Source organism: Pogona vitticeps, chromosome 3 (genome assembly GCF_051106095.1).
Source record: "Pogona vitticeps strain Pit_001003342236 chromosome 3, PviZW2.1, whole genome shotgun sequence".
Lineage (NCBI taxonomy): Eukaryota > Metazoa > Chordata > Lepidosauria > Squamata > Agamidae > Pogona > Pogona vitticeps.
The window spans coordinates 243,834,144-243,860,271 of record NC_135785.1 but is presented as its reverse complement, the minus strand read 5'-3'; the positions used below and the strand labels follow the sequence as shown (position 1 = coordinate 243,860,271).

General features: G+C 37.9%; 1 protein-coding gene across 13 annotated transcripts in view; it reads left to right on the top strand.

Moving 5' to 3' along the window:
• ZMYM2 (zinc finger MYM-type containing 2) overlaps nucleotides 1–26,128 on the top strand; it is an 87,491-nt gene that overhangs the window by 12,238 nt on the left and 49,125 nt on the right. For 8 of the 13 annotated variants that reach the window (XM_020802042.3, XM_020802038.3, XM_078390056.1 and 5 more), the window contains exons 2-6: nucleotides 967–1,080; nucleotides 3,119–3,970; nucleotides 9,274–9,559; nucleotides 14,842–15,007; nucleotides 18,489–18,701. In XM_020802042.3, coding sequence (XP_020657701.3) covers nucleotides 3,196–3,970; nucleotides 9,274–9,559; nucleotides 14,842–15,007; nucleotides 18,489–18,701 — 1,440 coding nt within the window. In that variant the 5' untranslated portion in view covers nucleotides 967–1,080; nucleotides 3,119–3,195. The remainder of the gene's footprint in view (nucleotides 1–966; nucleotides 1,081–3,118; nucleotides 3,971–9,273; nucleotides 9,560–14,841; nucleotides 15,008–18,488; nucleotides 18,702–26,128) is intronic. The other 5 variants (XM_078390058.1, XM_078390054.1, XM_078390057.1 and 2 more) reach the window with 1 other exon arrangement.

The window sequence follows — 26,128 nt, the reverse complement described above, 5'->3', positions numbered from 1 at the left end:
GCAGGCTGCATAAATTGCAGAACACTTTAGATTTATATCTCTCAGAATCCTAAGTGACCTTTCTAATTTGGAGTGCTCTTGATTGTCTGGTACACCAGGTTTGGTTGGTCCTGCACAGGTTAGGCTTGGGCACAGTGTTAGTAAATGCATTGCAGTATGATATGTGTTGGGCTACTTTTGAAACTGGTCTAGTACGGCTAGTATGGAATGCAGGTGCCCATTTTTGGCATCTGCCTAACATTGTTACTAGAAGCTCTGCACTGCTGGCTGTTTGCTACCAGGACAGGCTTGAAATTCTATTGCCAGAGTACAAAGCCCTAAAAACAAACTACAGACAGACAACTAACTGAGCGCGTGTTTCTTCCTTATTGTCTTGGTTGGTTGCTGAGGTCTTCTGAAAAGGCAGTACTAATGACTGCATAGGGCTGCTTGGGGACACTCCAGTGGCCTTTGTTCTTCTTCAGTGTATTTGTTCCTTCTCTGATTAATAGCCTTCCAAGTTTACATTAGGTATGCATCCAACCTCTGTATCTCTTGCTGTTGTTGAATACATTTCGTTCAGACAAGCATTTCCTGACTGACAAATTTATCCCATTACAACTTCTATATTTGGCTGTTTTAAATTATCACATACCATTCAAACATCTCTTGCTACGGAACATACACTTATACATTTAGTAAATAAAATAATACCTTACTTTTGTTAGAAATATTATCTTGGTATGCCCTTATTTGCTGGTAGATTCTTAAGAAAATCTGATTCTTGCTTTAACAAATCATTTGCAAGGACTCATAATGGTGGTTTATAGATTTGCCTATCAAAGTATTTTATTTTTAGATCTTTGATTCTGCAGTTATTTCCCAACTGGAAATATCTGAATGTTAAATTCCTTGGTTAGATGGCATTTGGGCTCAGGGCTAAAATACTGTCCCCCCCCCCCCTAAAATGAATTCTATCTGTTTCAGGATACAGATTTTCCACCAAAGATCTCCATTGCCTCTGGAGAAATAAGCCAAGGTACCAGCACAAATAAGACATTGGCGCATCCTCTGAACAGATTGGTGCATGTTCCTGAATGAGTAAGTGTTTGGATCACAATTCTTTTCAGAAGTACTGTTTAGGAGAGAAAAATCTCAAATATACTGTGAAGCATTCCAAAGGATTTTCCCCAGATTGAGTTAATTGACTATAAAATGATGGATGCTACACAGTGGGACAAAAAATATATAAGTCATTGGAATCTGAATTCACTTTAACCACATAGGAAAATGCATTCTTGAGTGTGGAAATGTGTATGGAGGAAAGTTAGCCAAAACAAACTAACTCAGTGTTAGTTTAGGCATAAAAATATATTAGTCAGTATCATATGTCATTATCAAACTTTCATTTTTTCATATCTAGAGCATTATAAGTAGTTTTTGTTGGTTGTTCTTAATAATTTCTTTTTTGAAAGCCCAAATGATAATTTTGAAAATAATAGCCAGAAATTCAAGGGATTGATACTTTCCCTAATACATTTTCCCCCTAATGTGGTTCCCCCCCTTCTTTTTGTAACAGCGGTGATGGAACGAGGCAGGACCGTGTAGCTTATAAAATTATGAACAGCTTGAGGAGAGACAACAATTGGCAAAGACTTGGCTCTATCTTCCGTCATAGTGAAAGTCACAGAATTGCTTTAGTGTAGGTTCAGGATTGGTCAGAGCTGCAGCCCTGAATGTTGTTGCATTAAAATAAGATTAATTGGCTGAATTCCTGTTCTTTTTTTACCCAGGTGGAAGGCAAATGGCATAGCATTCACTCACTTCCAGCTGGCAAATAAAATAATCTTTACTTTCTTCAGCATGCATGCACCAAGCCAGCAGGGTTGTACGTCCCCCAGGAATCACAGCAGTGACTAATTGCTGAATGAACATGAGTGAATGTTAACGCCATTTGCTTCCCATTTGCATAACTGCGACAGTATTTCAGCCATTGATTCCACAAGACTTAAGTCGTAATAAAAAGGTTATCTGTTTGAGCCAGAAGTATTGCTTCCGGTTCAAACAGAGATTCATTTTTTGAGTAAAGAGATTCAAACAGAGATTCATTTTTTGAGTAAAGCAAAGAGTGCTGCTTATATCCCGCCCCATAGTGGTTAAACCTCTTTCTGGGCACTTTGTAATTTAATTATGCAGCTACACATTCCTCCTCTCCACAAGCTGGATACTCAATTCGCCGACCTTGAAAGGATGGAAGGCTGAGTGAATCTTGAGCTGGTTACCTGGGATTAAACCTGGGTTGTGAGCAGTTTTTGGCTGCAGTACTGCAGTTTACCCACTGCATCACGAGGCTCCTCATGCCAAAAGAATTGTATTGACTATCAGTACAATTTGTGCTGCTAGAAATTCCCCCCCCCCAACACTAATATCTGAGAGAATATTCCCTGTAACAGAGGGAATGCTCTTGCTTTGTTAAACAGTGTGAGCAAAAGAACTGAGGCAGAATTCTTGTGCACGAAGACTGAAATTGAACTCGGGTTGTGAGCAAAATCTTCACTGCAGTACTTCATTTTAATCACTGCAGCCCATGAGTAAACAATTCTGTAGATTTTTGATGCTATATGACTTTAATTTTGCTTTATTAGTGTTTCAGTCTCCAAAGTAGTCCTTTTTTACCAGGTGCTCAGAAAACATCACTGCTTATACAAATATAATGATATTTTGTACTCAGTATATGATTAAACACTGAGGTTTTTTTAAAAAGTTTGTCAGCTAATTTAATAAGAAACAAAGCTGCTGGACATCTCAGCTGCTTTGACTACCATCAAGTGATAGTATCCTTCTGGGTCATCTCACTAGGATAGCACTTAGAGGTACAGACTTGCAGTAGTTTTGGTCCTTTCTAAATGGGCACACCCAGAAGATTGTGCTGAGAGAATCCTGTTTGATGCCTTGGCCTAGGGCCTGTGATGTGTCTCTGGATTTTGTTCTGTGGAGGCTATTTTAACATCTGTATGAATTAGAAGAAGACAGATAGAAAAGTAGAAGTATGCTAGTATTGAATAGTCGTTTTTTAAAATAGCTAAAGCCACAAGTAGGAAATTATATTGTAAAAGTATTTTTTTTTCCTTTATAACAGTTTTTCTGGAAGGTGCCTGAGGTGTCTGAAAACTGGTGCTGTCTGAACGGTCGCCTGGGTTGTTGGAGCCTACCACAATGGCAACTGGCCTAGCCAATGTAGGAAGCTCTTTTGGAGGTCCATCTAATTCTCTGGTCTCTAGGTCTAAATTCCCGAGTACTTCCATAGAAGATGATGATGATGTTGTATTTGTTGAACCTGTGCAGCCTCCACAGATTTCTACACCATTGGTAACGGATCATAGAAATGTTGTTTTTAATTCATCTAGTAATGAAGAGCGTCATGGAAATGACCCTAAAGTAGTGACTCCGATGAAAGACCTGAGTTCTCAAAAGGGAAGTATAACTGAGACTATTATTATTGATGATGAAGAAGATACTGAAACAAATCAGATGCAAGAGAGAAATGATTCCAGTTTCAATGAACGAAGATTTCCAGAATGTAAAAACAGAGCCAATGAGATGGAATTTTCAACACCCAGTTTTTCAAGAAGTAAGGTAAATGCAGGAGTTGGTAATAGTGGTATAACCACAGAACCAGACTCTGAAATTCAGATTGCTAATGTTACTACATTAGAAAGAGGTATGAGCTCTGTGAGTGTTGGCCGTTTAGAAAATACTGAAGGGAGAGACATGAACTTAATGATTACGCATGTCACATCACTACAGAATACCAACTTGGGAGATGTATCTAATGGACCGCAGTCAAGTAATTTTGGTGTTAATATACAAACATACACCCCATCTTTAACTTCACAGACCAAGACTGGTATAGGACCTTTCAATCCTGGTAGAATGAACGTAGCTGGCGATGTCTTTCAGAATGGAGAATCTGCGACACATCACAATCCTGGTATGTTGCATCCTTGTGTATTACCTCTAAGAGTTGCAGGGCTGTTAACAGTAAGATATTTTAGAGGTCACTAATACTAAATTGGAAGTGACTTGATGGCATATTAGAACAGCAACAGACATTGCAGATTTTGCCAGTTAAATTCCAGATTACCTTTGAAAGGAATAGGGAGTCCTGCTTTCTAAATCAGTGTGGAATTATTTCATCTTATGTAATTTCACACACATTGTAAATTGTTTAATGAACAAATGTAGTATAATAACTGGTTGCTATAAATGTCAAGGCACATTAATGTGCAACTGAATGGAATTTTTGTAGTGACTGTTTTTCATAACCTTTGATTATGCAGGCCACATGCCTTTTGCATTATAGAACTACATCATGTTGGAGACCAAGGTGAAAAAACTAATGTATTTTGGACGATAAACAAGATTATTTATTTGATCGATATGGCTTATTGAACTCATTGGGGCTTGTTAATTCCCCCCCCCCATGTAGAATAAAAACAAAAATGTTTATTGTAGCACCCTAAGCACCAACAGATTTACTCTAGTGTGAAGTCCTGTGGATTTCCATTCACAGCATTTCGTGTTGAAATAAATCCACTAGTTTGAGGCTTCTTAATGAATAAAAAAGGTTATGTTGTAGCTTTTAAAAAGCCCCCACAAAGCATTGACAGTTACCACACTATCATTCTACTCCACAAGATCCAACACAAATATCCTTGTCTTGTTTCATGATGATGATAATTAGCCATGACATGCCATCAAGTTGATTCTAACTTACAGTGATCTTTTCCAGGGTTTTCCAGGTAGAAAATACTCAGAAGTGGTTCACCATTCCCTTCTTCTAGACGTTATCTGGGGACTTTCCAGCTTGCCCAAGGCTACATAGGCTGGTTCTTCTCCCAGAAACTGTACATGGGACTTGAACTCCCAACCTTTGGCTCTGCAGGAGGTACCCAAATCACTGAACTATCCAGCCGGCTTTCATAACATTTAGTACCCTGTTTTCCCGAAAATAAGGCCTAACCTGAAAATAAGCCCTAGTATGATTTTTCAGGATGCTCATAATATAAGATCTACCCCAAAAATAAGCCCTAGTTAAGTGAAACCCTGCCCTCCACCATTGTGCAGCAAGCAGAAGAAGATGACCTGGCTGTATTTGAATAAATGTAGATTGTTGTACAGTGGACCCTCGACTTACAGATGGCTCGGCTTACAGACATTTCGAGTTATAGACTTCTCTGGCTGCAAAATTTATGTTCGACTTGCAGCCTGAGAATCGACCTACAGACCAGAAAAAAACCAAAATGGAACAAAAATGGAACAAAAACGGCTGGTTACAGCATTAATCAGTTTTCAATGCATTGTCAATGGAGACTCGACCTACAGACTTTTCGACCTGCAGCCACCGTTCCAATACGAATTAATTCCTTAAGTAGAGGGTCCAACTGTACATAAAAAAATAAAACATCCTCTGAAAATAAGCCCTAATGCGTTTTTGGAGCAAAAGTTAATATAAGACTCTGTCTTATTTTTGGGGAGAAATGGTAGTTGAATGGCCTTGCTGTGAAGCTCAGGTAGTTAGAGGGCATATAACAGAAGAATATGGTTACTCTGACAGGACTGGACAGTTGTTGGTCAATGTTGAATATTATTCTCTGTGTTATACTGCTTGTGATTATTTAAATTTTTTATTATGTATATTTCTATTATTGACTGGAATAAGATTGCTAAATTTAACACCTTAGTGTTACTCACTTTTCATAACAAAGATCTTTGCATGCATGTATGAAGTTTACCATCCATGTCAATTTGATAACTCTTGCTTCCTAATGACTGGGGGTGGGGAGAGTGTTCCTTGCATAATTATTTTTATCCCATAAAAAGGAAAGTGTTTCTGGGCACAGTTCGAAGTGCTATCCATACTGCTTTGAACTGCATCTAGTGTCAACTATAGTTAAGCATGCTGGAAGCTGTATTTCAAGAACTGCTGGAGGGAAACACATTCCATGTTGTTATAAATCAGTTTACAAGTTTTAAACATTGAGCTTCATTCTTTCATAATGTTGTGGTGCCTTTGGACCTATAGTAATTCATAAAATGACTCTATCCACAGGTTGTTTCCTCCCCACCCCCATTTTATGTTTTTTATTCTGGTGGTGAAATCCATGAAATCCTACATTGATTCCTATAGTTTGCCCACTTGAGTCAACAATGCTGTTGTTGGTTTATAGACTTACAGTTAGCTCATGTTGTGATAGTCGTGATTTATTAATGAACCATTTTCACTTTGTTCGTTACCTGTATGACTTGGTCATGGTCTCTTGTATAAATATGATAGTCATAGTTTCACTCAAATTCTGATGACATTCTCATTAAAATATAGAATTAAAATTTAAGGTGTCACAACACTTGTTTGTTTGTTTGTTGTCTGAGCATAAACGGCTACTCCTCAGAAGGCCTATATGAAACTTTTAAAAATAGACCCATATCCTCTTACCTAATGCTGGTGTTGGACAAACAGCATAGGTTCCAGAGGTGAATCACCCAGAGTTAAGAATCAGAGCATACATTTTCAGTTACATACTGAGTTGTATGATTCAGTGTGCATCTGATAATGCCTACAGTCATTTCTTAACTTAGGACAATTTGCCTCCAAAAGGTACATCATTTGTGAAGCTATGCCACAGTGTTGTGTACTTGTGGACAGGGTTGTGCTACAAATGCTCTGTTTCCAAATATTGATATTGTCAGAGTCTTGTGTTTCATTTCCATTCTTCCTCAGCACTACTGTAGCATTTACTTGTGAACGTTAAAGTGCATGAATCAGTTAAGACACAAGATGGGTGCATCAGTATGCCTAATGTTTTGAGTGGTAGTGATCTGTTTTTATTTCCTTGCCATAGGAGGATTTCATTTGACCCTTAAACCTTTCTTTTAAATGAAAGGGCTTTCTCCCTAAATATTTTTAGTCTGTCTTACTCACAATTTTTAACTGTGGTGCATTTTTTTCAGCATGGAACTGTGGCTAGATGTCTGGCAATTGCCAATTGTAGTTCTGTTCTGGATAATGAGTGGTCTGTCTTGTTCACACTTCAGTGTTCGTGAAGTGTTCATTTTCTTCAGAAAAGCAGTACATGAATTTTGTAAACTGCCTTGCACCAAGTTGATTTTGTGCTTATGGTGTCTTCTTGGGCATGACTTTCTTTTTTGTTGTTGTTGTTAAACCCTAATCAGTTTGCTTTGATGCCAAGTTCGCAAACTGGCATTTGAAGCTAGAATAGGAATTGTATTCCAATGTGCATTCAAACTAGAATTGATTCTGGCTTGTTGGGAAAGTTTTAATTGGTGAGTTAGCTGTTTAATCTTACTCTGAACTGAATGCTCAGGTATTTGTGATACTTCATGCAGATCACATGACAGTAATAGATAATTGCTTTGGACAATATGAGCAGCATCCAAAGAATTCTCAATATAAAATAGCTTAAAAGATAAATATGGAAATGAGAGGACGTAAAGTTGCAAATCTGTATAATTTGAGCTGTCATCTAGATGCAGTCTATTTTCTGTAAGCACTAAAATGTTTTTTTTTTGTTTGAACCAAATTTCCTGTGAACTCATACACTACATGGTGTGCTTATAGAAGTGAAAATCTGCTTCTGAGTAGCTACAGATCTGAGGTTCAAATTGCATCTTGTGAGATTGAATGTTGATACTACTATGTGAAATACAAATTCATGATTCTCATCTAGTGTATAGCATTAGATTTTGCTGCATCATCAGTTTGTGAATCCTGTGAAAACTGATAAATTGGGTTAAGTGACTGTCCAATTTCTGTTAATTCTTGATATGAATCTTTTGGTGTATAGTTGCTAAACTAGGTAAAGATAAAGGTTCCCCTTGACAAATGTCCAGTCGTGTCTTACTGTAGTGCTCGTCTTCGCTTCCAGTCTGTAGAGCCAGCGTTTGTCTGTAAACAATTTCTGTGGTCACGTGGCCAGTGTGACTAAACACAGAACACCGTTATCTTCCCACCAAGGTGGTACCTGTTTATCTACTCACATTTTTACATGCTTTCAAACTGCTAGATTGGTAGGAGCTGGGACAAGCGACAGGAGCTCACTCCGCCATGTGGATTCAAAGTGCTGATCTTTCAACCTTGCAGCCCAGAAGTTGCAAGATCGAAACTAAACTACACAATGATAAAACCAAGCAAATGACTGTCAGGAATGCATTCTTGGGATGCAGTCCTAATTAATAAAGATAACTGAAGGCAGGCTAAACTGACACTGAGCCAGCTGATGGTGGGCTAAATTCAAGCCTCTCCTATCCTAAGGATGTTGGAAATTACTTACGACTACCTTTGACCCTAGCTAACTTTTGTATTAGCATAATGGTTATGGGTTTGGGCTGAGAGGGGTTTGGATCTGGCATAACTCAGTTTGTCCTGCACTGCCCTTTTTTCTTTTCTTGGCTCTACCGTCAGCTGATCTCATTCAGCACTCATTGTGTTGGCAGATCCTGTTCTCCTAGCAGATCTGAGGTCAACTAATGAGAAGGGGTTGTGCCAATACAAGGGCCATTGTGCTAGCACAGAATACTACTGGCCCATTCCAAACCCTCTACATCTGACATATATTTGAGTTTGGATTGCAGTCTTAGTTTGTTTAAAATAAATTGTATATCTGCACCTCTGAATTCTCTATATTTGTTTAATTTAATTTAATGAGGAAGTAGCCAAGTTTTCTCAAATTCTTGTCTTGAATTCCTTAAACAATGTTTGGAGAATCAAGGCTGAATGTAAAACCATTAAAATATTTATTTTTCAAGGCTTTTCTCCATTTTATCCTCACAACAAACCTGTGAGCTAAGTCAGACTGAGAGACCATGATTGGCCCAAGGTCACCCAACAAGCTTCATGGCCAAGTGGAAAATTCAGTAGAGCCATATTATAACGCTCCAACAACTATACCATGCTTGGTTGTTGTGTTTTTAATGCTACCTTCTAACATTTTATTAATACATTTTATTAATAAAAGTAAATTAAAATCATTAATAAGATGTTTAATATTCAGATTTTTCAACACTCTCAGAAGTGAAAGGCGGAAGAGGTTGAACAGCTTAACAAGATTCTTTTCACATTTCAGTGGATAATATATTGCAGTTCAGAATGTACTGTATATAGGAATCATTACACAAGTTATCATACATTGTAATTAATTTTAGATCTCTTCTTGATCTTGTAAACACTATAAATTGAGGGACAATTATTAATGTGCCTCATTTTGTCTCTTCAAGATTCTTGGATATCTCAGTCAGCTTCATTTCCAAGGAATCAGAAACAACCAGGTGTGGATTCTCTGTCTCCGGTAGCATCCCTTCCTAAACAAGTCTTCCAGCCTCCTGCTCAACAGCAACCTTCAAAGCAGGTCAAAGTCACATGTGCTAATTGCAAAAAACCTTTGCAGAAGGGCCAGACTGCATATCAACGGAAAGGATCTGTTCACCTCTTTTGTTCCACTACCTGCCTTTCATCATTCTCACATAAGCCAGCTCCAAAGAAGCTCTGTGTCATGTGCAAAAAGTAAGAACTGTTTCTTCTTAAATTAATCTTTATTAATAAAATTCCTTTTAGGTTATAAAAACTCACTGAAATAAGTACTTTTAAAATTCTTTCTGATAGGTACTGGTTTGGTTAAGATGCAATGACCAGCAGATTGTGAACAGGCTTGAGATAGTCATACTTGTTTATCTTTATGTGATCAACCCATACCTTGCCTACAACATACAGTACAGTGGGGTCTCGACTACGAACGGTTCTACATACGAACTTTTCGACTTACGAACCCGCCCGATAGGAAATTACATACTCAACATACAAACTTCCCTCGAGTTACGAACAGGGAAAAAGTGCCCCTCCCTCCCCTTACAGGCTTCTGGAGGGGGAAAAAAGGTCAGAAACTTAAAAATAAATAAAAGAAAGTCACTTACAAGGCCTTGGTAGCCCCTGAACTGCAGGAAAAAGAGCAGCAAACAGATAAAAGCCGACACCCAGAAGGGAGCCTGGCAGCCATTTTGTGCTCCCCTCCTCCGCTCCTGCCCCCTCCTCTCCCTGCCTAACAGCTGATTGGCTGGCTCTGAAGAGGCTTGGGGAGGCTTGCTCAGCACCTAAAAAGATTGCCTGTGTGTCTTTGTGCTGAAAAAAATCAGCACAACATGCTTTAAAACATGTTTTAAAATTGGCTTCGTTGAAAAAAAATATTAAAAGTGCTTTTTAAACTGTTTCCTGCCTCCCCCCCTTTCCTGAACTTTTCTTGACCTAAGAAAAAATAAAAATATCCCCCTCTAGTGGCAGAAGGCGGAATAGCAGCTTCCCATTAGTTTCCCATTAGTTTCTATGGACGGAAAAGAGCAGATACGGATTAAATGGTTTTCAATGCATTCCTATGTGAAATGCAGATTCGACATACGAACTTTTTCGACCTATGAACCGCCTTCCAATACGGATTAAGTCCGTAAGTCGAGACCCCACTATAAAATTAAAACCTATAAATGGAGTAATGATTTTCAGGTTTGCTGTGAAGCTAGGCAATGGTTTGATCATATTAGGAGAGGATATGCCAGCCTGATGCCATTTCCTTATCGTGCAACTTTATCATAGTTCACTGTTGTGCCTGACACAGGCCATAGTTCTAAGGTGAAGATGGACTATAGAATAACTCAGGTTTTCCTTTTCTCTCAGATATAGCAGCGTTTTGTGTAATATATAATTCTCTTGTAATGATGGAGAATCATACAGAGTAACAGGCTTAGTTAAGTTTTGTCATTGCTGTTTGTACTTGTGCTTTGCCCCTCTCCAGGATGAAAATTAGCTTAAGAAAAAGTTTGGCTTAAGGTTGCAATTGTACAAGCCATAATGAATATTATCTTTTTATATACACACGTACTAGAAGCAGCACATTGTAAAAAGGCAAAATGCTTGAGTTAAGGTTAACATTTTGGAAAATATGAACAGAGCATTTCTTGAATGCTTTGTTCCAATGATATCGATTTCGCGCTGCTTAAAATGAGAGTATTAGGTGGTACCCAGTCCTATTGTGTTTTACTAGTAGTAGAGCACATGAAAATATTTTCATTGTACCAACTTTTGTTAACATGTATTTCAGTCACTGATTTAAATAACATAACTTGTCTCTAGCCAGATACATCAGTTGAATACAAACTGTTGGTGTAGACTTTTTGAGGCCCCCCCCCCCTTTTTTTTTTTTTTTTTTTTTTTTTTTTTTTGGCTATTTGTTGTGTTGGTGAGCCAGCATATAGATACAACATTTTTAGAGAAGAACATAATGGAACTTTATGATTTCACTTTCCACCATACATGTTTTTTATTCTGAATCTAAAGCCCCCCAGACATTCATGTGAGGGAGTATTAACCGCATGTCCACTGGCCTGGCTAACTTAGAACTTATTTTGAACTTTAATATGGTAAAAGAGCCAGACAGTGCATTGATGGTGACATGTCTTGACCAATGTCTGATATAATGTGATTTTACCTAAAAATGTATTTTTATCTTCCTGGTCAATGACCATAATAAATTGTTATTATTAACCACATGCTCTGTCTTCACCTTTCTCTATCTCATTGTCTTGACCACATGGAGGGTGACGAATCTGAACAAAAGAACCTGTCTATGGTGTCTCTACAAATGAAGTCAAATCCTGATTTTCCATGTGTTCATGGAAATGTTAGTGATGGGCAGGCAGATCTAGAGTGTTTCTCCTGAACATATGGGGAGTATTCTCTAATATGAATGTCTGAATTGGGCTTTAATCTCCAGGGAGAGATTATAGAAATGTGTACATGAAAGGTTCCACACTCATGATTCATGAACACAAATTTCTTTTACCTCTTCAAGCCGAATGGAGCATGCACTATATCACATGTGTGACCTGTATACAGATGTCTGTCTGCATTGTTGATAGATAATATGCAAAATGTATGGGATGGTGATCCCTCTCAGCAGAGAGCTGATAGAAGGAAGCCCTGTAAGTGATCACATGAATAAACTATAGCAGAGGTCGTCAACCTGCCTGAGCCGGACTGGGCCACGAAGACAGACCTCCCCCCCTCACACACTCCCCTCCTCACAGCTGCTTTGCGCATGTGCCAGCGCCAGCGTGAGCGCTTCCCCACCCCTTCACGCATACGCCTGAGAGTGCGTGCACACCTGTGGGGGGCCTTCCTCAGAGACTCAGCCGGTCCGCGGTCGCAAAAGGGTTGGGGATTGCTGCACTATAGTACACAGACCAGTAAAAGGGTATTACAAAAATGATGCAATGCAAGGCAGCAATTTGGAATAGGAGGCATAATTGGTTGCCTGGATTCATTCCTGAACAATATTTTCAAAATTGCCTAAGGTGAAAGAAAGAGCTGATGGATACAATATATGGCAGTTGTTCACAAAATGGCTGCAGAAGCAGTGTATTATGGATGTACAGTGTTTCTACTGACTTCACACTTCATCAGGTGATACTGCTGAAAACATTAACTGGTCAATTTACATTAAAATGTTGATTTTAAGTTTGGTTTTGGTTTTGTTTTTTACTTTTTGTTCTGGGTTGCCAAAAAAAGTCATATATATGCTATTCATGCAAAAGTAATTTCCAAACATTTCAGAGTAAGTGCAAGAAAAGAAAGGAGTGCTGTGATTCATATGTTATATTATTGTATTACTGTAATCATGTTGTTTTTCTGAATTGCGAACATAATTAACTCGTTTTTCACTTTACATTCCCACTATAGTAATAGTTGTATGTAGAATGAGTTCAAATTCTTCAAGTAATGAATGAAAGATAGTCATAACAATTTTAGTTGCAAAGCTGGAGTTAGGCTGTCCTTTTACTGATTAGAGTAAGTTACTTAAGTTAATGGGGCTTAGTTTGTGCAAATGTAAGTACAAGAATAAGAGTCCAAGTTTGTAGTAGCAGACAGAAATAAATATAGCAACACTGCAAAAGAATAAAATTTGCTTCCCTTCCTTCTTGTTAAAAAAATTATTTTCCCCTAGCAATTCTGGTATAGCAGATTTTTTAGCTTCCCTTCACATTGACTAAGTTGTAAAATTTGCTTTTACAAATGAGATATTTCTCCCTTTTCAGTCACTGTTCAGGACTGATAGAGAAATAACATTTATTTCCTGGGAACTTAGTGTGTGACATACTAAGCAAGCATGCATACATGTATTTTCCCCTCCTCTCCTGCACAACAATTTTTCCTTGTTCTTGCAGGAACTATGAATTTTCATAATGTTTGCAGGTATAAAAATTATGGTAAAATAAACGCAGATCCTTGTAACCCTAACACGAATCTGTTATTTACAAATGTTTCTTGTTCACAAGAAATATGATTCTCTAATCCTAGTTTGCACCAGTGTGCATATGGCAGAGAAAAATGGCTAACAGCAAAATAGGGAGTGGGGAATAGCTTTGGAGATGGGAAAAGCAAGGAATTTCACATTCATTGGTTTCAAGATTGATTTCGCTATATAAACCATTATCTGACTATTCATTAATCTGGAACTTCAAGACATTAAATAGCAGGGGTGGTCTAATTTGTGTTGACACAATTGAGAACTCACCATGTCTTTCTGTTTCAATGTTAAGTTTGTGTATTGAGACAGAAAGATGCTAAAGTGCATTTTTAGAGCTTGATCGTTTGACACTATTAAACACAAACAAGTTTACAGTATATGTGTTTCTGGCATTTTAATATCACCATTCTGTATTTGTGAGGACACCTCCAAAATGGGGTTAACTCCTTGTTCTGACCAGATTAGGCAGAGTTCATGTGTAACTGAACTTTTTAAGAGTACATTTGAACTGCAAATCTGCCCATCTATTCTGCCCATCTGTTCTTTTTCTAGCTGCACCCCACAAGTTGCTCCATAGCTCTTGTCTGCTGTTTTTTTTTTCTGCTGTGCTGCCACTCTTAGGCTTATTCATAATTGGCCCCAAATTGGAAGTATATTGCAGGCTGTGAATTGCTTGTGCTTACGTTAGCTTTTTTGTTGCATTTTAGTGGAAGAGTGAGACAGAAATGTAGTAAATAAATGATGTAAGTATGTTAAAATAATTGCAAAAAGAAGCTGAAAATGCCAAATTAAGATGATGATCTTAAATTGAAAATAACTTCCAGAAGGAGTGAGTGTGTATACCTTCTGGTAACTCTGAAGGGAATGCATTCAAGAGACTGAGAGTAAAATAGAAGAAAGACTTTCATTGACAATATATCAAGTGAAAGAAGACTGTGTCCATTTCATTTTAATAACAAGAAAGGTTCAAAGCTGGTCCCTTAGATACCTATGCCACTTGCCATTTAGTGATGTAAAGGTTGAATTTGGCATAAAAATAACTGTTGGCAGTGAATGATGGTCTTTAAGTATTGCAGTAATATCCTAATACTGATCAGTTGCTGCATTTTATATCATATTAAAGCTTCTGGACACACTGCAGGAGTATGAATCAAGTAGAGCATGGATTGATGCCAAATCGTCCATGTTGCTTGGCAATAATCATCTTCATTAACTTAGCAACAACAAATTAATCTCACCACTGCTTCCTTTGAGCAAGATGGAAAACCTCCTAAAAGACAGTGTTGGAAATTACGATTTAACATTTACACATCTGTTTGTACATCACTACTCTAATATATAATGTTGCTATTTTAAAAGGATAAGTTAGACCTCTTAAGATAAACTTGTTTTGTCTGTAATATGTTAAAGTGATATGTATGATGGAAGAGGTGATTTTAAAGAGTTTTAATGTCTGAAGATGCTAAAATACTCTTGGTATTCTCATATCTTTTAGAGATATAACAACGATGAAAGGTACCATTGTTGCTCAGGTTGATTCAAGCGAATCCTTCCAAGAGTTCTGCAGTACATCATGTTTGTCCTTCTATGAAGACAAACAGAATCCCTCAAAAGGAGTATTGAATAAGTCAAGATGCACCATCTGTGGTAAATTGACAGAGGTTTGTATGATTTTTCTTCTCTTTGATGCATTATGTTATATTTTTTTATTTTGTTTACTTGAGAGACATCTAGCATTGTCTTACAATTTTGTAAAATGGCTTCTTTGGCATGGACTCTGTGAATCACATATATGGGCTAGGTCTATGTAAGTATCTCAGAGTCTTCCAGAACTTAAATGGAAACATGCAGTTCAACTCCTCAGCCTGTAGGCATAAATATGCTGGACCACCTGCCTTCTTCATAGTACCTTTTTGTCCACCACATTCTCAGCAAAATTTTAGTGCAATCATGTGAAAACACATCTGGACTTGATCTTCTCCTTTCTCTTCAGCTACTCTCTCCTGGCTTGACAACTCAGCTCTTGGACTACTTACATAGCTTCTAGAGCTTTTTTTAAAAGAAGTACACAGAGTGCAGTAGCAAGACTTCAAATACTTATTTTGTCTTGGAGCACACCATATCCTACAGAAGTGCCATCATTGCCAGAACTGCTCATTACACTTCTGTCTCTTCTTGAGAGAAAGCTCAGAAGCATCAGAGGAGACCGCTCAATACTGAGTCCCCAAATAGCTGCCAGTTTGATCCAGCCAGCCAACTTGCCCTTCTGTGCCACAGCAACCCTCAGTATTAACCACTCCAGCACTGTTGTTGATACTGGATCCAACTTCAGGAAGTGCCCCATCAGCTTGCTGCAAATGCCGGGTCACACTCCATTACTCACAAAAAGAAGGAACTCAAGTATCAAATCGTTCATCCTAGCAGGAGCCCACCCTCAGTCTCACTATTGATACCAGTCCTCAGCAGGACAGATTGTGTATTGATCTCCTCAAGGACTTGGGTCTCAATCCTGGTCTCGGTTTCCCTTTACTGATGCTGTCTACACTTCATTGCCTCTGCATATTCCAGCTGTCACTCACATTATTGTCCACCCTACAGATGCCCCTGTGAAGACTCTTGTGGCAGGTTCAGATGATCTATATGTTCCATGTCACCATTGTCCTCCCTAACTCCCAAGCCCTTGGTATTAGGAACCTTTTTACTTTGGGGTACACTGTCAGCCACAACCTCTGAAGGTGCTTCCACCATAGGATAAGCTTCCAGATTCTCTGGCAACACATCCAGCCATTGGTGCTGGAGCTTGCACTGACTGCCCCCTCAGATTCACGTGCTAAGTCACTGCACAACCTGTATTCCAAGTTGCAGCTCTCCTGGCTTAGTAGGGTCAAAATTCTTCCCTGGCTTCCCTTCTCAGAGAGCCTCACATCTTGTTCTTGTCTAGTTCACAGAGGAAATCCTTCTCACCAACCACCAACACCCCCCCACCATGGCCCCCAAAAGGACACTTCACTTAGCTTCTCCCACCAACAGGCTATCTTTTTATCACTCCACCATCACCCTGATACGCTCCAGACTTTTTTCTCATAGCTTCTTTTCACACTACTTTGCAATCCCAAAATAAGATGGCAGCTATATCCCATTCTTGACTCTGCACCCTCAGCACATTTATTGTGACCTCAAAGTTCCCAAATAACCTGCGTTCTTCCATCCAGAGAATCTGGTTCATCACAGACCTCTGGGAGACGTGCTTTTACTTTTACTCCCAACGATCTCATCAGCACTGAAAAATCCCACTTCTTTCTCTCCAGGAACTAAAAATTCATCAGTGTTCTAGTCTCTCTCAACAGCCGGAGCTTTCCTCCTGAAGGACAACATGTTCACTCTCATTTGGGTAGCCTGTAGACTCCTGGACCTCATTGTGGTAATCCCAAACATTCTGCAGTAGGACAGATTCCACACATGGGCAATTCAAGGGTGCCTCTTTTTCCAGTTGATTGCCTCAGAGACCACCCAGCAAGGACATTCTACTCTCACAGCCCACCATCATCCCTCTCTCTTGATGAAGAAGGTCACATCACCTTGGTAGAATGGCCTTTAGCAATTTTGAAGGCCCTGAAGACATTTAAGTCTATGATTTGGAGCCATAAAGTACAAATCCCAATGGACAATACAACCATCATATTCTGCCTCACCAAGCAGTCTCACTCTCTAACCTAATTCTGAGAATATGGCACTAGTGCCATGCCTGGGACATCCACCTCCAAACAGTCTATCTCCCAAATGAGCACAGCAAGGTAGCAGATGTGCTCATCTGTTCCACCGCTACATCTCACAAATGGCAACTCCATCCAGCAGTGGCTTAGTACCTCCTTTGCAGTAGGGACATTGCTTTGTTTTTGGAGGATGCATTCCTTTATTCCTGAAATGGCCCCTCTGTGCATTACCTCCCGTACTTCTCATGACCAGAGTCCTCATCAAGCTGAAGGATAACCACGTGCACTGCATTCTCATTATTCCTTGGTGGCCTCTGCAGACCTGCTTCCCCCATCTTCTCAAATCTTTTCACTGATCACTTCTACAGCCTTCTTCAAGTCCCAGTCCTTCTCCCACAATCCCAAAGTTCCTTCCAAAACCCAGATCTCCATTCCATTTATCTGATGTCCTGGTATGTCACCCTACACACTGAGCCAGAAGTAGATCTTGTTCTACAAACTGCATGCAAGCTGTCCACATGGTGCTCTTAACATGTTAAGTGGCAAATACTTCTTGCCTTTCTACTGTAAGGAGATATACTGCTTCAAAGAACAGGTTGTGAGATCTGAGGTGTGCAAGGGACAATAGGATGGTGTGTACCATCCTATTCCTTGCACATCTCAGATCTCCCGGCCTGTTCTTGTCCTCACAAAGAGTGTTCCATACAGCTGTCTCCATTCATTTCCAACTGTTTAGGGATTCCTGGTTCCTTACACACAGGGTCCCCTTACATGCCAGCTGCTGGGTGACCACTTGGCCCCAGCCACTGTCACTACTACCTTGGGTGTCTGATCTAAACAGAGGGGTATCTCTTGGATGACAGTGTTGTTGTCTTCAGCACTCTGGGGACACCCACAGTTGGATAATTTAGCTTGCTAATCATGCATTTGTGTGATACACAAAGACCACAACAAAGGATAGGATGCTTCTTTGGTCCTTCGTTTATGCGTACATACATCCCATCCTCCTGCAGGAGGGTCACTCAAACTTCTCAGCTGCTGCTGCCATTTTTCCATTGTATTTCTGGAACAGAGGGGAAACCTCTGGGAATCCTGCTTATTTATTCCTACAGACCTGGATGGGTAGGTCTACAACCAAAATGCTTTTGTTTTATCTCTAGATGATTCTGAGACATACTGTGCAGGTGCAAGATTAACACTGCAATTTCATTGTAAAATGATTAATGTGACTTAATTGGTTTTGTAAAAGTGAATTCTGCTTAAAGTAGTTGTTACACACTGTAATATATTTTCTGTTCATTAAGCCTAAATGTTTTGAATGTTACCTTTCTGCAGCCAGTGAATATACTGGTAATGATAAAATGGTATATTTTGGCACTGTAAATTCCTATAAACAGTAACCGTCTTTACACTATTTTTAAATCAACAGATACGTCATGAAGTTAGCTTTAAAAACATGACTCATAAACTATGTAGTGACCACTGCTTCAATCGATATCGAATGGCTAATGGCTTAATCATGAATTGTTGTGAACATTGTGGGGAATACCTCCCTAGTAAAGGTGCAGCAAACAATATCCTTATGGTTGATGGGGAACCGAAGAGATTCTGTTGTCAAAACTGTGTTAGCGAATACAAACAGGTAACTCTTGTTCCTTTTTCATTTAATGATACGTTAAATTATTTAATTTAATTTGCATTCATGACAATCTGGGAGCATATTGCTTATTAAGTGAAGGTAAAACTGATTTAGTCTTGTTGATTGAAATAGTACCACCACTATCTACATAACTTTGTTTATTCATTTGAAGGCATGTTTGTGGCATGTTTTGCTACCCTTCACAATAAAATTAATTTCCTTTATTTTATCTTAACATTAAAGATTTGGCAACTGTTTTCTTAAACTCAGCCAGTAGAAAAACTAGGAAAAGGCTGTTCAGAACATTTGTTTTCTTATGTAAGCTTCTCAGTTAAAATATTGAAAGCCGTGGGTAGCTTTTTCTCTGGAAGGAATTGGGTATTATGCAGCTGTGAAGCTAAGTTGCCACAGCTCCCTTGTAGAGCCTGTAGGATGACCAGTAATTTCAAGTCTTATATCAGTATATTTAAAGTTTGTTCTCCCTTTCTCTGAGGCACTGGCTATATGTTATGTCTCTATATCACAGTAACCCTGAGAAGGAAGTTAAATTGTGTCAAGTGACTGGCCCACCATGCCTGTGCCCTAATTTTCCCTGATTTTTCCCTATCACTGTTATCTTCCACTGTAATTTTACCTAGGGTCTGTTTTGAGGTATTTGACTTTTAGGAGAGACTTTTCAGATGTGTGGGCTGTAGTGAAGTAGATGAAAATGGGGAATGCCTCTTGCATGTTGCCCTTGTACAAATACTGCAAGTGGTCGTATTGTGGTGGTTCCTTAGATGTCCTGAATTTGTATGGACAAAGTTGTTTGAATTCATTCTTCTCTTTGAATAAGTATTTCTGAAAAGTCTTCTAAATTGGAGAGGCCTTTATATTAGAAGAAAATTATTCCTTAATTTCTACATTAGCCAATCTTATTCTAAATGTTCAGATTCTACTTATATTTTTAACATGTAAATGGCACTTCTAGAAACATAACATAGCCCTTGTTGTTCTATTACACAGCAAAACAAAAGGGGCAAAATAGGTTATTCAAGATACTAAAAATGATAGGCTTACACTGAAGCTACGGAGAGACTTGGAGAAGCCGTGAATAAGATTTCATGAAGGAATCCAAAAGATGCAAGAATAACATGAAAAGGTCCCCATACATCTAATAACGCTTTGCTGAAATTCCAAATGAACATGGAATTGTGCTCAAATGACAACTGTGTATCTCATAAATTTATTGTGACATGTACACTTTTTCACCTGTACTGATGCTTTGTTTTGTTTTTGGATACCTTTCCATATGTTTTCTGGAGGATGTGGAGGTGTAATATATGCATAAGGCATTCTAAAATAGTATTTGAATTCTTGAGTATTTTTTAAATTGGAGATGGAGCATTTAAGGCAGCAGCTTAAGTATCTACCAGGGTTAATGCAGAGCAGAGTATTTGTGTGCATGTTAAACCTGACACCCTATAAATTCCCCACATGTTTTGAATGACGTCATCCTAGATTGTTGCCACAGCCTCTCCCACATTGCTAAGAGTACAGATGTCAAGATTTGATATTTTGTACTAAAATAATGAGGATGTAGAAAATTCTGGAAATATATGTTGTACTTTACAAATGAGGTTTGAACAATAATCTATGAAGAGTAGCTTCAAAACAATCAGCCAGCTCTCCAGCAAGGCCTGGGAGCAAGGTCATTCTACAACAACATTAGAAAAGAATTTTCTTTATGGATGACAGTTGAAACGTATTTATGTTGCAATGTGTAAATATAATAGGAGACGGCATTTGCAAGTCTTATAACTTGCACTCTCTGTAGCTACAGTGCTCTGGTTTCATAGTATCTTGGTATACCATATATTTTAATGTACACACTCTTGTTCCTCCAGGTTTTGCAAAATGTTAGTCATAATAAGGATGTTTATCACCATAGTGGAAGCCTTTCAGATACTGAGGAAGGAGCCCTTGGAGTTACAGGAGGTGCAAAAACAAAAGAGATTTCTATTAAAAACCATTCTCCTTAATGTGTCAGATCCGTATAACTTGCAGGCCCAGGAAAAGAGATTGCTGACATATGGTGGGGGGAGATATAAATTTAGGAAGGTACATACACAGCAATATTCAACTCAATAATACAGCAATACAACATGCTACACCACAGACGCCAGATGCCAACAGCACTGTTACTGGGCACCAGTCATCAAAGAGCAGGAGGCATGTGGTAGTGCAGCAGCTGCAGGTTTCAGTTTCAGAAGCCAGCAACACACTCATCATGAACTTTCCTCCATAGGTGCAAATTGACACAAGGCTGCCTTGGCTAGGCAAGAATGTTATTTAATAATTTCCTTGTATGTTTAAAGGCTAAAAAAATTAATTTTGCTTTATATATTCTTTCTTTTAAGAACTCTGGTGTTTTGGAGAATATTTTCTGCTGTTTTAGTGTGTCTCTTTTAGGCTATAAGCTCCTTTATCGTTCGATTCAAATATGATTTAAATTCTTGTCTGTAACTTTTATATCTAAAAGCTTACAATTCAATTTTTTTTATGATTTAACTTTTGCTTACAACTTAAGTTTTGTTTTTAATCAACTTTTTTATTTTGCAACATCTGATAGTTGTAAGAATTTTGGATGCAATCACACCTGCAGCTTTTCACAAGTTGCAAGGAAGAATTTATGTTTATGCATTTGTGCCTACAGTTTTTCATAGCTGTAAGACGTTGGGATGTTTTTAATATTTGCAATATTTTTATAAATATAGAAGCAATGTTGATAAAGCTGATGTTCCCTGAAATTATTGCAACAGTTAAAAGACTTACACCTTGATACCCATATGAATTTTGATACAATAGGGAATTATTGGTTGCATTCTGGAATTATCCCTTAACTGAGATAAATGCCAGCTGTGACAAACACAGGCTTCTGATTTTTTCCTAGAAATCTATAAAGTTCTGTAGGGCTCTTAGGCAGATATTCAGGTGTCAGACCTCCCTGACCAGATATTGGAATGGATGTCTGTTGCTACAATGAGAAACCTTTGTTTGCCTCCTTCAGGGAAATTGGGTGGCATTAGGGCTACTCTCAAGAGGCTGCTTGTTCTCCAAAGACAGTGAGTTGCTTGTGCAGCTGATGGAAGAAGCAGCCCTGTGGATTTTGCTGCAGAAGATATTTGTGGGACTCATATTTGTAGATAACTTCTGGGCATATTGCAGTTTTACATGCAGTTGGTTAGGCGTAAGTGGAAGGAACAAGCATATTAGTGCTGTCTTGGGTATCCTTTCCCACATATATCAAAGGGTTTGACTCAAGCTATTTAAATATAAATGGCTTTTCAGTTAAAAAAAAACTGAAGATTTTTTTTTATCTCATAGAAGATTGGTGCCTTTGCTTGATACTCTTACTTTAGAGTGATTGCTAAATCAGTTGCTCTTTCAACAAGTATACATTAGCCAAAATCTTGTTGCTTATGTTGTAAATCATAATAGAATAGGCCCATTAAATCATTGGGGATCTAGTGAGTTAACTCCTCTATATGTTCCATTGATTCAAATGGGCCTACTCTAACTGAGACTTACTGTGCTAAAGTAAGTCGCAGTTAAAGTAGGCCTATTTAAATCAATGGAACTTAAGGAGGAGTTGATTTGTCAAATCCCTGTTGATTCAATTTACTGCAAATTAATGCAATTTACTAAACTGAGCAACAGGGCTTTGGCCAGTAATTATTACTTTATATGCTAATGTAGACAAATGCATTCATAATCATAATAGATCCTCTTGTCTAGCGTTCTGTCTAAACTGATTACATTTTAAGTCATGTATTTAGTGTTTTTGATTTAAAGCTTAAAATCTAAACATTACATTAAAGTTGTGGACTCTGTTAACATGTTGCTAAAATACATTCATATTAATACTTAAAAGGTATTCACCACAAAGTAATAAAATAGAAGAGTTATTTGAATGTAAGACTTGTTTTGAAACTTCTGGATTAGCTAGAATACTACTTAAACAGTTGAAAATTAGCTAGAATACTACCTAAACACAGTTGACTATACAAAAGTTGCTTACTTTGCTTTTTGTTAATATATGAGTTGTATTAAGCAATAGTACAAATAATTGCTATATATGTCACAGAAAAAATTAGAACTGGTCACAAAGTATTTGTACCTACTTAACATTTGTTAATAAATGTATTTTGATAAATTACTTTTTTTGAAGTAGTTGTTTGAGTTCCAACTCGTTTTGATCTCTAGTATCCTTTCATATATTTTTTCATTCTTTATAGCTTTCAGTTGGCAGATATATATTCAGATTTGCTTGTTCTTTGTACTTCTGTGGTTTCCACACTGGGGAAGTACTTCCAAGCTAAAACATATTTTTCTTCCTCACTTTGACACATCAGTAAGTTAATACAGAGGAGGAAAGAGAAGCATTACTATATGTACTACAGTATTAGGTTTGTGTGTGCTGATGCTTACCTCAATGATATGGAATATCTATAGACCAATCATACATCGTTGCTATCTAGCAACACTTCTCTTTTCATTTTCCCTCATGCTTTCAGTATAGCCATGCTTGTGTACAGAAGAGAGTTGAGTTTTGACTTCCTTTTGCCACTGTAATAACTAGGACATTTCTTCAGTATATTTTATGTTCAGTGTGGTTCGGGGCTACTTGAAAATGCATCAATTCTCCATTCTAGTTCCATGTGTTCTTTCTTTCCCAACAAGCCAAAACTGGAAAATATCAGAAAATTAACTTTGAGAATGTTTTTAAGCTAAATTAGTAGTATAAGCCCTGAATATTATAATAGAAAAGTGTTTCCTTTTTGCCAAGAAGTGGGAGGTTAAATCTCAGATAGGAGGCATTCTGGTAAAAATAAATATCTAAAAGAAACAAAAAGTGAGAAATACACATAAGTAAAATTATATCAGTCTACCTGAAATAGTAATGCAAGAAGGCAATATCATTTTTAATACAATATGGAATAAAACAAGTTAACAAAAATAATAATTTGAAACAGTATTAAGTCAATATTAATTCATTTCAGTTATATTTGATGACTTGTGAAACTAAAATCAGTACTAAAACATAAGTGAAACATCTTGGATTGTTTGGTTTTATTCAGGGAAAGGCTTTTATATATTTGATACTTAGAAAAATTTCAACAGTTGCATGCCCTTTGCTTCCTCTCTCACTTGTTGATTTACTTTTCTGTGCAGCTATTTAAAGTGTAGGGATCTATACCAAAGCTGGCAGTCCTATAGAAACATAATCTGCTGCTTTTTATTCCATTTATTTATTTATTTATTTATTTATTTATTATTTAGCTAGCTAGCTTGAGGGCAGAGGACAGTCTAATTATAAAAAGCAAAGTTGAAGAAAAAAATGTTGTTGTTCCAGTTGATGGGTGTGGGTTAGTCAGTGTTACTCCTTAGGAACAAACATCACCCTAAGAATGAAGGAAAGTGGAGGTGAACCTGCTTTTACTCTAAGGGCAAGGTAGATATCTGAATAAACATTTATCTGCAGAACACAGGTGAATAAATAAGAAATGCAGACTGCTTCCTTGGTTCTCGGATCCGAAAGCAACGAAAGATGGAGGGTGTAGAAGCCCCTGTGTTGCTGAATTGAGGAGCAACTCCTCAAAGGAATCCAGGACTTGGATGAGCCATGGCAGTAGTACTCTTAAAAATCATCCACAGTGAATCAAATTATAGGAAGCAAGTGATTGTGAATCTTGTTGATGCATTCACACAACACAAGTAAGATGTTGCCTAATTATATCAATAATCCTATCTTTCTCACCTGCCTCATCCTTACCTGCCATGTAAGAGAAAGGAAAGGAAGAGGGAAGTATAAGTTTCAATCTTGTATTTCCCATGATCATTCAGTTACAGTCAGACTTCAGTTCCCCAGCTGGTTCTTTGTGTTGATCCTACCCTCCTGATACACTGGGCTCATGGGAGTGAATTACCTACCCCACTTCTCTCTGGTCGGTGGTCTTCCTATCAGAATCACAAATGAAGCATTTATTGACTTTTACTGTGCACTGCATGAAGAGAGAGTGAGGTTTGGACAGGGAAGGGGAGCTTTCTGGGAGGATCATTCAGTGGTACAATCCAACCCCTTCAAATAGGTTTTTCAAACCAGAACTCTTACCCACCATTTTGAACAAAGTTATTCTTCTGCAATATAGTATGGATATAGTGATGTCTTCTCCCAATGGAATGGAAGGAGCAAAATCAAGACAAATTATTCCAGCCCTTTGCAAAGGATCTTTTTACTTTTAACTGCTTCTGCCATGGACAGCTTGATTTTTTTAGTACTAAAAAGAAACAAAAAACAAGCAAAAATACATACATAAAAACACTTTACTAACACAAAGCCACATAAACAATACAATTAATTACACAATGTGCTCCCCCTGCACCAGGACCATTTGGAAATATAACCTGTTTACTTTCTGTTTATAGATGCTCATTCCCTTTCTAAAACTGCACTGTGTCTTGCAAAGCATAATCGCCCTTCCAGGTAGGATAGGAAGGGCGATTATTGATATAATTAGGCAACATCTTACTTGTGTTGTGTGAATGCATCAAAAATGCATTATCAAAATTGATAATTCTCCCCAAATAAAAATATTCTTATTTATCAAACCTTTCTTTAGTTTAATATTACACATTAACTTACCATTAATAGCAATATTCCAAACTTCATTAATTGAAAATCATGCTTTATTTTCCAATTCTTTGCTACCAAATCAATTATTTCATTATCCAACTCCATGGCTTGTTGTCAAATACTGATAAAAGAGCTATTTTAGGACATATTTATATTTAACTTAATTATTTCATTTGTTTTCTTGAAAACTAGCTGCCAAAATTTCAATATATACTCATTCCCAACACATATGAAAATAAGTACCTTTTTTCTGACATGTTCTCCAACGCAACTTAGAATAATTAGTATATATTTGATTTAATTTAACTGGATTTAAATACCATCTCCAAACTAATTTGTAAAACTTTTACTCTATCATTTTAGGCATAGATTTCAATATTCTTTTCCCCCATATATTATTCTATGCCTAAGTACCTATTTCCTCTCCCAAATTTCGTTCCCATGGTCTTTCAAAAGGAAAAGACCTTGATGTTAGGAAAGTGTGACGGCAAGAGAAGGGGACAACCGAGGATGAGGTGGCTGGACAGCGTCTGTGAAGCAACCAACATGAAATTGACAGACCTCCGGGAGGCAGTGGAAGATAGGCGGGCCTGGCGTGCTCTGGTCCATGGGGTCACGAAGAGTCGGACACGACTAAACGACTAAACAACAGCAAGTCTTTCAAAAAAAAAATCTTGTTAGTCTTTTGCTTCTATTAATATCTTACAAATTCTAAAAGACAGCTTTATGGTGACCTCCATCTGTGCTTGATAGG